Raw genomic sequence first — 14,119 nt, forward strand, 5'->3', positions numbered from 1 at the left:
AATAAATATTGATTTGAATATATTCCTATCAACTTTATCAGCAATGCTCTCAGTTTTGTTCCCCATTTAAGCTTATTCAGGTGAAGGACCATATTTGTCACAGTAAAATATCGTTATGAGACATAAAATATATTCCAAACATCAACATGTATTTGATGGATGCATGAGTAAATCAATGACTGAACTGGACGGACGGATGGAAGGAAGGAAGGAAGGAAGGTAAGTAGGGGGAAAAAGGAAGTAGGAAATGCATTCATCCATATTCGAATATTTTGGAGAGACTCAAGATGTTCTGTCTCCATTTCCAACTACAAAGTGGATATGAGCCATTAGGGCAAACCATCATGACAAATATTCCCTTTAAATATAAAAATTTTTACAGTTACCCATATAATAATATCTGAGGTTTATGAGTCACTTCATTCAGAACCTACTTGTATGAATGCTGCTATGCATTTGTTAATATTTTGGAATCCTTTAAATGTTAATAGTCACATTAATATTGACATATATTAAAAAATAGTTTTACAAATTGTGATATATTAGCCATTTGGTCTACGATGGATTCTTTAACTCTTTGCCATAACATGTTTACCTACCCCCAGGTTACAAGCAATAAATTAGCAACAACATTCTATGATGCAGATGGTAATTCCTTGAAAACTCTCTAATCATTTGCTTCTTAATCTAGATGTTACGAATTGCAATGATATTGCAAGTGCCTGCTGCGATGCAACTCGCAGGCATGCTGTTTAGGGAAGATGGAAACCACTGTGTTCTTGGAGAATCATTTTATACAGTGACCAGGGATGCAAATGAGATGGGAGTCAGAAAGAATATTCAGCCGCCCAGAAACATATTACATATTGTTTACTTCAAAGTTCTGAGAAAAGTGACAGTTTTAAGTTTGCTAATTACAAGCACAACAGTGGAGAAGGTGGTTCAAGAAAAGATGATTGACTAGGACAAATGATGTTAAGATTACAAATTAAGTTATTTGGGGAAATCATTGTTGTCAGGCACCATTGTGTCTGAAATCACTAGGCAATGTGCCCCAATGCCTCAACAAAGGCTCTAGCAACTGGATGAGTCTTTGCAGAGATGAAAATTCCTACTTCGGACCGTTTCTTCAGGTGCCCCCATCTGAGCCTACTTGAGATGACTTTGTTTTTCAGTCTATCTTGGGGAAAGAAAAAAATAATAAAGATGTTGATACAGAGGGTGTAAATCCCATGCCATCTGGTTATGCCGCTAATAGTTCTCACCTCTGTCACACCAAGATTTACAACATAATTTTTAGCATACAGTTGCTCCAGCCTCCACTACCTGCTGTTTGGCATCTCACATTCCCATTTTCACACCCCAAAGGCTATGCTGATATAATTGGATGCCGATGCATAGGGCTGCCATTTCAGGACGAATATGCGAGAGCACAGACATGGCAAGCTGGATTGGAGACCAAAGCTGTTTGCTGATTAAACACTGGGAAAACTCAAGACTTGCCTCTAGACAGAATAAATTTCATCAGCCATCACCAGGCAAAAATCAACTCTTTATGGACATGTGTGTTTGTCATAACTTGATTAACCTATGATTCCTTTCTAATTAATACTCATCATGAGGTGTCCACGAATCAGTCTTGTGGCCTTATTGATAACAGGGTAATTATCCTTGTGCATTTGGGTTTAATGATGTTGTAGTGATATCAGCAATGGCACTAATTTCAAGCTCTTCACACTACTGAGTAACGACATTAACTCCTGCACTACAGGTAATCCATGACAGTCCTTTATTTCTGGAATCTCTATTCCTAGTTTTCCAACCATTTTTGGAATGTTAATTCCTCTTGCCCCAGATGGGCACTTGGTTGTTCTGCAGAGACGATAATGAACAGGAAGTGGTAAAAATGTCATAGAAGGAGTGGGAGATGAGCCTTCCGTCAAATGACAGCAACATGTATTGCTTAGGGGTTATAGGAGCTTATAGGAAGAATTCCTGATTGTCACCCACCATGAAACAATTTTTCCCTTATTGTGGCATCAGATGAATGGCCATTGCTCTTAAGCAAAGTAGCCATGGGTTGCTGACATCTTCTTGTGAATTATCTGCAGAGATGAATTAATGGAGTATGATTAATTGGTGGTGTTTCCATGCTTCAGAGGATTCTTATTTAGGCTCTTTTCATGCCTATCTGGATAACCTTTTTTGGGAGAACATGTCTGGTTTTTATCCCATAAAATCAAAAGAAAGTCACAAATTTATTTCACCAAGTAAAGAGATTTTAATACAATTGCATTAGAGGTCCATACTAAAATGAGAACTAGAACCTGCGACATACCAAAAAAGTAAGGACAGCACTTACTATTCCTTAATAAACAGCTTTGCAATCATCCTTACTAGATTATGTTGTTAAAGGGAGGAACAATTGAAAACAAAAACAAAACAAAAACCCTTTGTTTTTAGTTCCAATGTCTCAAATCCCAAATCCCAAACCCCTAAATGAGTAATGCCTTTCTAGACCCTTTGGACTCCTGAAGAGTCTCCTCTACAAGGAAAGAGGAGAGGACAGTGTGGGTGAGATAAAGCTGTTTGGGGGCACATCACATCAGTCAGTGAACAAAAAGTGCTTGAGATACTTTAACTGCTGTTTCTTTATGTATTGATATTTCCACCTCCTTGTGATTAAAAATAAAAGCATGATCTCACCCAGAGGTTTGAGATAACTTCAAGTTGAGGAAAAACTAAAACACCAGGCTGATGGTGGTTTCCATCAATGTCTATTACAGGGCACTTGGTGTTACAAAATTTAATTTCAAAATATGAAAAGAGTCTGCTTTAGGTGAGGTCTTCTCCATGGGTCTTTAGACCTAAACCAACTCCAAATTAGAGGCTGTAGTTGCCTTTGACATCACATCTGGAAGCCAAGAAGGTGTGAGGTGAACCAAGATCTCTTTGACCCCTGGGACTCAGGGATCTTCTTTAAATAGGTACTGGTGTCCCTTCAGCCCTTAAGCTTAGGAAGAATAAAAGACAAACAGAATTTTATGCAGCATTAAAACATGTTATAAATCTGTTGGAGACCTGGGAGGCCACCAAACAGGGGACTAAAGCAGAGTTAAGAGAAGCATCTTGAGAATGCTTCAGTCTTGAATAGGAAAGAAAAGGCCTTCAGTGAGGAGACAATATTTTGATCCTGGAGTGCCAAACACATTCCAGGGTCGAGACTGAGGAGCAGGAGAGGGGAAGAGAAAAAAGGGAGAGTCACAGTCTGACATGGGTAACAGGAAAATCATCACGGATCAGGCTCAATGGAAACGAAGACATGGTAGGTCTTGCTACTCAGGGTGTGGTGCGTGGACCAGCAGCACCAGCTTCACCCAGGAGCTTATTAGAAAGGCAGCATTTCAGAGTAAGGAATCAGAATCAGCACTTTACCAAGTCCCCAGTTGGTTCATTTACACACCGGAGTCTCAGAAGCACTGGGTTAGAGGGTGCATGAGTTAGGCAGTTGGGTGAACTAAGGGGACATTCTGCTAACGTGACTCAGGGCACAGCCAAATGGTTGTGTGTATAAATAGTGGGCTGGAATTTAAAATAAAACCATTAATTCTGCTACCTCCGGTCTGAAACATCAAAAGCCCTTTGCGTAGGACAGAGTCTGTATTATTCTGTGTATCCTTGTATCGTGAGTAACTCAGAATCGTAAAAAGGTCCTGGTTTAGAGGGTGGTACAATAGAAAGTGCTCTGGTCAGCAGTCAGGGCATCCAGGCTCTAGTTCTACTTCTTCACAGCAATTAGGCCACTTACTCAGCTGAGCTGCCAAACTCAGCCCTACATGAAATGCTGATGGGTTCCAGGCTGAGGCTCAATTTCTGGCCTCCTACCTCCTCGGTCATTTCTAAGCAAGAGTCTTGGCCTCAAGATATCCAAGCACAATCTCTCGGCATCCCCAGTACTGCCTTAGATTGTCACTCATCCTGCTGCTCCTCTCATACTTTTAACCAAAGAATCTCACTAGCAGATAATTTCCACATTGGGCCTAGCACACTGCTTAGCATCAAAGCAGCACTCAATAGAGGTGTTTTTGTTTTTTGTTTGTTTGTTTGGTTTGTCTGTTGTTGTTGTTTTTGCCTTTTTTTGTGCTTACTCTATTGGGCCAACATGGAAGGGAACATGAAAGATTAGAATAAAGTATGATGATGTCTTATCTTAAATTTTGAGAAAAGTATCAACAAAATTGAACATTTCCAACTAGAAGGGACCAAGTAGAATTGAAGAAATATGAAGAAGTGAATAAATGTAGTAAAAAGTGGTGATGACAGAGAAGGGCACTTGCATGTCCCACAGGGGTTGTGGGACTTTGCTGGAGGAGGAATAAATGGAGCACAGCACGGGCCATGAGTGCCACATGTCACACGTGTTGATAAACCCTGGAGCCACTGCTTCAGCTCTCTCCGACCTGGCTCACGCCCTCTACTGAATAAAAGTCCCTAAGTCCACCTAGAGGACTACGCACGGCTGATACCAGCTGCTTAAGGACAGAGGTCACTAAGATCTGTCAGTGCCTGCACCTGTCTGGTTGACACCGAGGGCATATTGAGTATTAAATGCTTGTATCTCTGGAAACAAAGTTTCTGGTAAAATCTCAGAAAGCATTTACAGCAGGCCAAACCTTTTTTAAAAAAGGATTCATTTATTCATTCTGCTCATTTGTTCCTCTGAAATTTACTGACTGCATATCATAAACTAGCCCGTACTAGGGCTTTGGGATACAGAACAAACACTGACGAGGACCCTGTCCTCAAGGTGAACACACACCAGTGAGTTAGATACCATGGATGTGATTGTAAATATCCAGCACTGGGGAAACTGGGATGAAGGAGGATCATATTTTCAGCATGGAAATCTGACACTCTGGCCCTGATCATTTTCCTGCACAATCTAGCAAGGAGGTGTGCTTTTGTGCTTGGTTATTTGCTCTCCCATGCATGCTCCAGGTTCCTAAGAGATAATGTTATATCTGGTAGATTTCCTTCCCTCCTCGCCTACAGCCCTGCTTGATTTCTAGGCACCCCATCCTGTGCACTTTAAAAATGAAAGGAGACATAAGTGAAGTCACCAAAGACATTACTTAGGACATCCAACTGGCGCAGGTTCTCTAATTTAATGACATTTAAAAAGATTCATCTTTCTGAACATGTTTCATTCAACAGCTTATTAAGATATTTTCACTGCGTGTAAGCCTTGTTAAACAAAAGGTTCCTCCTGTGTTATCAGTGAGTATATCCAGTCTCCAAAACAAGAAAGGGCATTAAGTCAGAATCTTAAATTGGGTTAACATTTCCAAAACTCATTACAGATGAGATCATCCAGTTAGCATTGTAAATTGAGTTCATCCAATATAAATCTAAATTATTTTATTACTTCCTTACTTGGCATAGTTCTTGATATTATTTATTTCTAGCTAACACAACTTTCCCTTTATTTCTCATAATAGAACCCTTCTTTCTTTTGCAAACTACTTCTTCCTTGTTCCAGAAGCTGCTGTTGGTAGAGGTACCTCTGCCTTCAGCTGCAAGGATAATCCCATAAACAGGGCTGATCCAATTAGAATCACCCTGCTATTTTGCCAGAGCTATTGAGAAATAGGCCCTCTGGTTTATTAGGATCTCTAGCATTAAGGACCAAAGGAGCCTGGTGTTGCCAGAGGACGCCTTTACCAACACAAGGGGTCTACAGGAGAATGGAGTCAACATGGGGCGAAGCAGAGCCAAGAGATATGGAGAAAGATTGTTTATGACACCGGTTGAAGCCCTGCATCCAGGGACTGAGTTCTAATGGATAAGACCCTGAGAGACAGTTTGGGGTGGATTTTTATCAGTGATCAAAACCTTTGAAAACAAGGAAGAGGAAGAAGGGATTGGGCAGAGAAGAAGTGGCACTATGACGTGGCCCAACAAAGCTTGGTCAACCTGGCAGGAAGCCCCGGAGTGAAAACTGCAGAGAGGCCCAGAATTGGGCAGATATGTCCAAGCCTTTTACACCCCTGCCTTGCTCAGTTACCCGATGTGGGCTACTGCAGGAAAGGTGTGATCTCAGGCGAGGCGGCTCTCTGTACTTAAGGCAGACCGGGAAGTCACCGAGAGCTAGAAGTCGTCCGCTGACCCCACTCCCCATAGCGAGGCAGCAAGTCCTTGTAGGTATTGCATCTCTGTGTCACCAAAACAGCCATACCAGAAATCTGTGAAGATCCAGTTATGTGGGCCAGGGAACTTCCTGTATCCTCGAAGCCAATGTGAGCTCTGATTTTTATTTTGCTTTTTGCAGTCAAAAAACTCTGCTTCCCTTCAAAGTTAAAGCTCCAATGGAATTTCAAGTTTCCAACAAAATGCACACTATTAAAGGAGATTTGGGAACCCAATTTAAACCCTGCCAGGTGACAAAATGTCAATCATCCCTATCAATCACAACCCATGTCTGCAATCTCCAGGTGGCCCACATCTTTCAGGCAGTCAGATCCCAAAGATGGGAAATCTTTGTTTTATTGGCCTCAGGGTTATGTGAAAGGGACTTTGGTTTGTATGCCACAGTGCAAACAAAGTCCAGCATATTTTCATTTGAATAGCTCTACCATGATGGGAAGTACATTTCTCAGCTTTGCCTCTGGTCAGAAAGATCCTCTCTAACCTGGTTATTTCTCAATAATTCTCATCCTCTCAGTAAGAATGTATTTCTTTATCTGAGAACAGTGATTTATACATTAATAATGCCCTCTTTCTTCCCACAAGTGACCAAGTTTGCTTTATGAGCACGAGAGTAAAATCAAACCAGCACTCTAGGCTCAAACTGGGTAGTAGTGCTTATTGAGTTATTTTTTAAATGCTTAAGTTCATTTTCATTCTGGGTAGCTATTTTGTTAAGCTTCTGAATTTCTACCAAAATTTCACATTATTCCAATGTAGTGTAAAATTTGCAATTCTAACACCGCAATGAAAATGATGTAATATATACATAAAAACAACATATACATAATTTACATATATTATAGAGGTCCAACAGCACATAATAATGAGCATGTGTAAGTACGTAAGTGTGTGTGTGTGTGTGTGTGTGTGTGTGTGTGTGCACGTGTGGGAGAGAGAGAGAGAGAAACAGAGAAAGACAGGGAGGGAGGGAGGGGGAGGAAGATGGAGAGGGAGAGAGAGAGACTGCAAAGATTCCAGTTTCCATTGTGTGTCATGGTCTAAAGCTAAATAACAAATGATAATGGTGCAAGGATAAAGCATTGCTCAGCACAGGTAATCGAAACGAATTTCATCTCTCTTGCTTTTAAAACCCTCCTTGTTGCAATGACTAAACTGTGTTTATAAACTTCTCTGATGGGCTATCTTTTGTAGGGTTTCTCATACTCCAGCTCAGCAGACAAAATCCAATGCTGCTCAGGTTATCAAGTTTCTCAGAGTAATCTATGGAAGCAATAAGAGGACATACGCTGTTGGCCTTGCCTTGAAACTTACTCAATAAACATATAAAACAAAAACTGACCACTTCTTACCTCCGGAGTGAGGTGGGGGACCACAGAGCAGAACAACTCCCTGGCCTTCACGGACTGACACTGTGCTTCTCATTTTGGTTTTAAAATTTTCAAGATCTGATATGAAACAGAACAAAACTGAATTTCAGAAAGGAAAATAAAATTAAACTTTTCACTCAGACATTCCTTTGTTTTGGAGGACAATTTAAAAGATCTGTTTTCAGGAACCTCAGGAGAATATTGGCTTTGAGAGGAAAGCGTAGGATTCTGATTTCTTTATTAAGACTTCCAGAATTCAGCAATACAATATAAATACAGACCCACTGATCCCATGTCTTTCTAATAGTGTCAAAAATGGTACAAGCTATCCAAAAATGCAAAACATATATGAGAATTAGTTAACCAGACAATACGAGTCAAAGAAGGAAATGAAATATTTTGAACCAAATATACATATAAATACGATTTCCAAATCTGCCACCGTGAATTCGCCAACTTACTGGCAGACTTTTACTCCAACCTTGCAGTGACGGCCAACTCTATTCAAGAATTTCTTTCCTAAAATACTTTCTGTAAATAAACTAAAATCAGTTTTATTATATCTATAATTACTGCTGTTATTTTTTAAAAAATGAGTTGAAAATAATCAGCGTCAGGTACATGTTCCATTTGTCCCATATTTTGAACTGTTCTGTGGAAGGTATGTATCACTGGAAATTAACAAATAGAATTCACAGGAAAATAGTAAATTAAATCTACATATTCTCCTCTATTTATAGCTGTGAAAAAAATACAAATTATTTTTCTAATAATACAAAAAGGTTTTTAAGTGTTTAAAAAAGTTTAAGAAATAGTAATCAAGGACAAATACTATTTTTAATCATCTGTAGTTATTTGTAGAAAACATTTCATTTCTTCCAGTAACAAAGATAGCAAATACTCACTGATTTATACTCTCTAGTTTAAATTACAGTGTATAAAAAATTTTATTGGTCACATTTTTTTAAAAAGTTTAAGTCACTGGGGAGCAAAGGGAAGAAAAATCTACCATTTCTCTAAATTCTGAATAAAATAACAAGATGTTTGTGAATTACACAGTTAATACACTCAATGGTATCACTTGCTGCATCAGAACAATTGCACTGTCAATTTGTGACAGAATATACTCACTTCACAGCTCTTAAGGGTTGATATAAATGGCCTACATGGTGACTACATAAAGTGAGGCAGTGTATGTATTTTAGAACACAACTTGGAAAATTTCAATTTTGCCCTAAGAAATTTAAAAAGCAAAATACTTAGCTTCAAAATGATAAAAGCACAAACCGTGGACACTTAAGAATATTCTAAGCACCATGAATCAGTTCTTTGGAGAGAAATAAGAAGGCCTATGGCTTCATTTTATTGTTACTTCAAAACAGTATTAAATTGCTCAGTTATAATCATGGAGTAAAGCGACTCAGCAAAACTCAAAGTGTGTCCATTAAAGAAGAAAAAAATATTCTTTATGGACTTATTTTAATCAGAGATTATCTTACAGAAAATACATAATAAAATAGCATTGTATCATCTTAAATCTGTAACTAACAGCAACCTTATCAAACATTAGGGTTCCTGGAGGGTAAATGGATCTGCGAAACTGGGTCATCCACATTTCCCAGTAGCTAAATGGGGGAGTATATTGTATCTGAATGTAGCCTCCACACGGAAAAATAGTTTCAAAAGACTCTTTTCTGGCAACCAACTACGTAACATCACTGCTGTTTTCCTTCCTGTGCCAGTTTGTATATATATCTCCCCCAGAAAAAGCCATGTTCTTTGATGCATTATTTTGTGTGGGTAGACATATTAGTGTTGATTAGATTGTATGTCCTTGATTGACTGTTTCCATGGTGAAGCGACCCACTCAACTGTAGGTGATAACTCTGACTGGATAATTTTCATGGAGGCATGGCACTGCCCATTCAATGTGGGCCTTGTTTACTTTACTGGAGCACTATATAAGCTCAGACAGAAGAAGCTCATAGCAAGCTGGAGCTGAGACAAGACATTTTGAAGATGGCCGTTGGAAGCTGATGCAGACATTTTGGAGAACGCCATTTTGAAACGCAACCTGGGGTCAAGCAGATGCCAGCCACGTGCCTTCCCAGCTAACAGGTTTTCCGGATGCCAATGGCCTTTCTCCAGTGAAGGTTCCCTTTGTTGATGGACACTTTATGGCCTTAAGACTATAATTGTGTAACCAAATAAACCCCCTTTTATAAAAGCCAGTCCATTTCTGGTGTTTTGCATTCCAGCAGCATTAGCAAACTAAAACACTTCCCAATTCCTTATTTTCTTCTGCCACATAATTTCATACTGTGGAAGGTATTCAACACTGAGTTTAGCTAGAATGTTCAAAAAGAATAAAAATAGTTCTACAGAAGCTACTGATGTCTCCCCCAAAAGTAACATCTTTTGCCTAAGCACTAATACTGTCTGGCACAGATCTGTCCACTGTTTTGCACACTTTCTTTGATGCTCTCTCTACAGTATACCAAGTGTTAACTGGTAGAGAACACTGTTCTTGGATACCTGATGAGGCCAGTTCACAGAGTACATGCATCAAGAACAGCAAAGAAAAACAATTTAAGTGTAGGGGCTGTCACACGTTTCCCAGGGCTTCGTTGACAACACAGCACTGTGATTATAAGAGATGTCCTTCCATAAAACAGTATCTTTTAAATTCCTATCTTACGTTACTTGAAGTGTGGTCTGAGGACTACCTGCACCATTATCACCTAGAATTCTTATTTAAAAAATGATTTCTGGGAATCATTTAAAGCAAGTGAATTAGCATCTCTGGTAGTTAAGCCCATGGATCTGTATTTTTTACAAGCTTGTTAGCTGTATCTTGTGCACACCAAATATCACCTTGTTCCTATAAAATACAGCTCTGTTAAACATCTGTTTGGCAAAGGAATACAAAAGAGTGCAGTTAATTATTAAACAAGTATTTACTGAGGGCCTACAAAACTTCAGCCTACCACATGCTAAGTTCTGAAGGTAAGAATTTCTGGGGGCATTTTTTTTTTCAAGAAGAGCCCTGGCTGGTTACCAGGCAGACTTCAGACCAACAGGCTCATTTAAAACGTCACTTTCTATAATGGAAGTAAGAACACAGAAAAAGGAACACTTGACCTAGAGAAATGAAAGAAATTCCAAAAGAACAAAGTTTCCCAGGTAGATAGAACAGAACCTCCAGAGAGAGAAAAGTAGTGTAAATGTCTAGAAAGTTTCATACCACTGAAGTATCTCCTGGCAGATTTACGTATAACTCAAATGCAGGTCAAGGCTGCATGCACATGGTCCAAACTTAGCAGGAATCTTAGAAGAAGCCCATTCTGTGTCGAAATAAAAAGTAATTCTAGTCCTTCTTGGGTAGAAACTCTCAGATTTTGCTTTTTTTTGTCTTCTTTTCAATTCTTTAAACTCTGCCAATATTCTGGAGCCTCTAATTAGCCAGACTTTAAAAACAAACCAACATGATAAAGAGCATCTACAGAAAAACTAACATCATATGTAATCATAAAAAACTGACTGCTTCCTTCTAAGATCAGGAATATGATAAGAATGTCCGTTTTCACCACTCTTATCCAATACTATTAGAAGTTCTAGCTACTGCAGTCAGGCAGGAAAAAGAAATTAAAGGCAAACAGTTTGGAAAGGAAGAAATAAAACTGTCCCTTTATGCAGGTGGCATAATTGTATACATATAGGAAATCAGAAGGAATCCACAAACAACAGCAATAAAAACTCCTTGTACAAATAAGCGAGTTAAGCAGTTGCAGTATACAATTTCCAAATACTAATGTTGAACACGTAGAAATCAAAATTAAAACACAAAACCATTTACCATTGCTCCTAAAAAAATGAAATACCTTTCTATACACATAATAAAACATGGCAACGATCTGTATGCTGAAAATTACAAAATGTTGATAAAAAAAAAAAAAAAAGAAAGAAGACCTAAATAAATGGAGAGGTACACCACGTTAATTCATTGGAACACTCAACACAGTAAAGATGGCAAGTCTTCCAAAATTGGCCTATAGTTTTAATGCAATTTCTATCAAAATCTCAAAAGTTTTTTTTTCCTTTTAATTTTTTTGAAGATATTGATAAATTTGTTCTAAAATTCATAAGGAAATGCTTGGGCTCTATAATAACTACATGATCTTGACTAAGACAAATAAAACGCAAGAATCATTCTATCAAATATCATGGTTTACCATATAACCACAGTGATCAATACAATGTGGTACAACAGAGGGATAGACACGTAGGTGCAAAATGGAGAACCGAGAAACAGATCCACACAAATAAGCTTAACCGATTTTTTACAAAGGTGCAAAAATAATTCTAAGGAAAAAAGATAGTCTTTCCAACAAACGATGCTAGAGCAATTGAACGTCTACAGGGAAAAATATAAACCTGGACCTACAATAGCTATGAAGGTTAGTTAGCTGCAGAGTTAAGCCTCAAACCAAGTTCTCCTTACCGTCATGGCAATGTTTTTCTGCTCAATCTCTTGGCCTCACTTTGCAGGTCAAGATCACTATCTCTGATCTCCCCTACCGCAATAGAAACAGGTGACGGTGAGCAAGGGACTGAACCTGAACCTCATCTGCAACTCAGAGAAGGACAGCAGATGGGTTGGAAAGGTATACTATACAAAAGAACTCACAGGTTCTGGGGTGATGCAGGCAAAGATGTGCCAGGTGTGTAGCCAGGATCCACCAAGGGGCTAGAACTCAGCAGTGTTGGGGGGTGTGGGTGGGGGTTGTCAGTCATCATTATCAAGAGAAGGGGCCCTGCTGCTTAGTTGGTACAAATAGGCAGGTTCTGGCCTGGAAAAAAAAAAAAAAAACAAAAACAAAACCTGGACCTAAACCTCTTACCTTATATAAAAGTTAAGTCAAAATGGATCAGGAATTTAATTTAAGTTTAATGTAAAACTATAGAGCTTTTAAAGGAAAATGTAGGAGAATATCTTCAGGATCTAGGGCTAAGCAAATAATTCTTAGGCTTGATACCAAATGCATGATCCATAAATGAGAAACCTGAGAAATAGAACCTCATCAAAATTAAAGGATTTTGCTTTGCCAAAGTCCATGTGAAGAAGACGAAAAGGCAAGCTACATACTGGGAGAAAATATTTGTGAACCACATGTCCAGCAAAGGATTAGTATCTAGAATAGGTAAAGATATCTCATACTCAACACTGAAAAAACAAACTATTCTATTAGAAAATGGGCCAAACACATGAAAAGACATTTCACTGAAGAGGATATACAAATGGCATATAAGCACGAGAAGACGGTCCAAATCATTCTCCATCAGGGAAACACACACACACACAAAAACCCACAATGAGATATCACTATATATCTATCAGAATAGCTAAAAAAATTAGTGACAACACTAAATTTTGGTGGGGATATGAAAATTTGAAACCCTCATACACTGCTAGCAGGGAGGTCAAATTTCAGTCACTTTGGAAAACAGTTTGACAGTTTCTTATAAAACTAAACAAACAACTACCTATAACCTAGCAATTGCACTCATGGGCATTTAAACCAAGGAAATGAAAACATATTTCATGCAAAAACCTGTACAGGAATATTCATATAGCTTTATTTATAATAGTCCAAAACTGGAAACAACTGAGTTTTCCTTCAACGGGTAAAGTGTTAAACAGTGGTATAAACATACTGTGGAATACAACTCAGCAATAACCAAAAAAAGGAACTATTGACACATCCAACAACTGGAAGACTCTCCAGGGAATTACAATGAGAAAAGCTAATTCCAAAAGGTTACACACTGTATGATTCTATTTAACTAACATTTTTAAAGTGGAAAAATTTTAGAAATGGAGGACAGATCAGGAGTTGCCAGTGATTAGGGAAGATAGGGAAGTAAATAGTTATAAAAGCACAACACAAAGGATATTTAAGGGCTTGGAACTGTTCTATATCTTGACTATGTTGATGGATACATGAAGGTATACAAACGATAAAACTGTATAAAACTAAATATACCACCTAAATGAGTACAAGTAAAACTGGGGAAATTTTATTTTCTTTAAAGCAAACAAAGAGAAAAAAACAGATTTCCACATTTCCTCTTTCTTTCTGTCCTCTTTCTCCACACTACCTACAGGCTGGAAATCATTACCCCTGATTCCCCTTCCCGCTGTAAGCTGTGCTGGGTTTCCTAGCTGGCCCAGGACTCCAGGAAAACCACAGGAAAGGGATCTCCTTGCTGCTTTAAAAGTGAGGCAATTGGGAGCTACAGGCTGACAGGTGCCACCTTCTGGGCAGAAAAGCACAGGGACCTGAGGTCTCACCGGCTGTACCAATTTTCTAAGACACACCCTCAGGGAAACTGGATACTGAATAGTTCTTCCTTCTGGGACCACAGCCCATTTTGGTTTGGGAAAACCTGATTGGGGTAACCAAGGAAACCATGCCCAGTCAATAGAAAACTACAACCTACACTAAGAGAAATGAAGTTATGGCCCAGTCAGAGGAACAAACTTA

At 38.7% G+C, this 14,119-nt stretch overlaps 1 protein-coding gene across 1 annotated transcript in view; it reads right to left on the bottom strand.

Moving 5' to 3' along the window:
- Positions 1-14,119, bottom strand: part of CNTN3 (contactin 3) — a 402,513-nt gene that overhangs the window by 170,358 nt on the left and 218,036 nt on the right. Inside the window, exon 5 of the mRNA XM_037800451.1 lies at positions 7,557-7,652. Within this exon, the coding sequence (XP_037656379.1) occupies positions 7,557-7,652 (96 nt within the window). The remainder of the gene's footprint in view (positions 1-7,556; positions 7,653-14,119) is intronic.

Source organism: Choloepus didactylus, chromosome 1 (genome assembly GCF_015220235.1).
Source record: "Choloepus didactylus isolate mChoDid1 chromosome 1, mChoDid1.pri, whole genome shotgun sequence".
Classification (NCBI taxonomy): domain Eukaryota; kingdom Metazoa; phylum Chordata; class Mammalia; order Pilosa; family Megalonychidae; genus Choloepus; species Choloepus didactylus.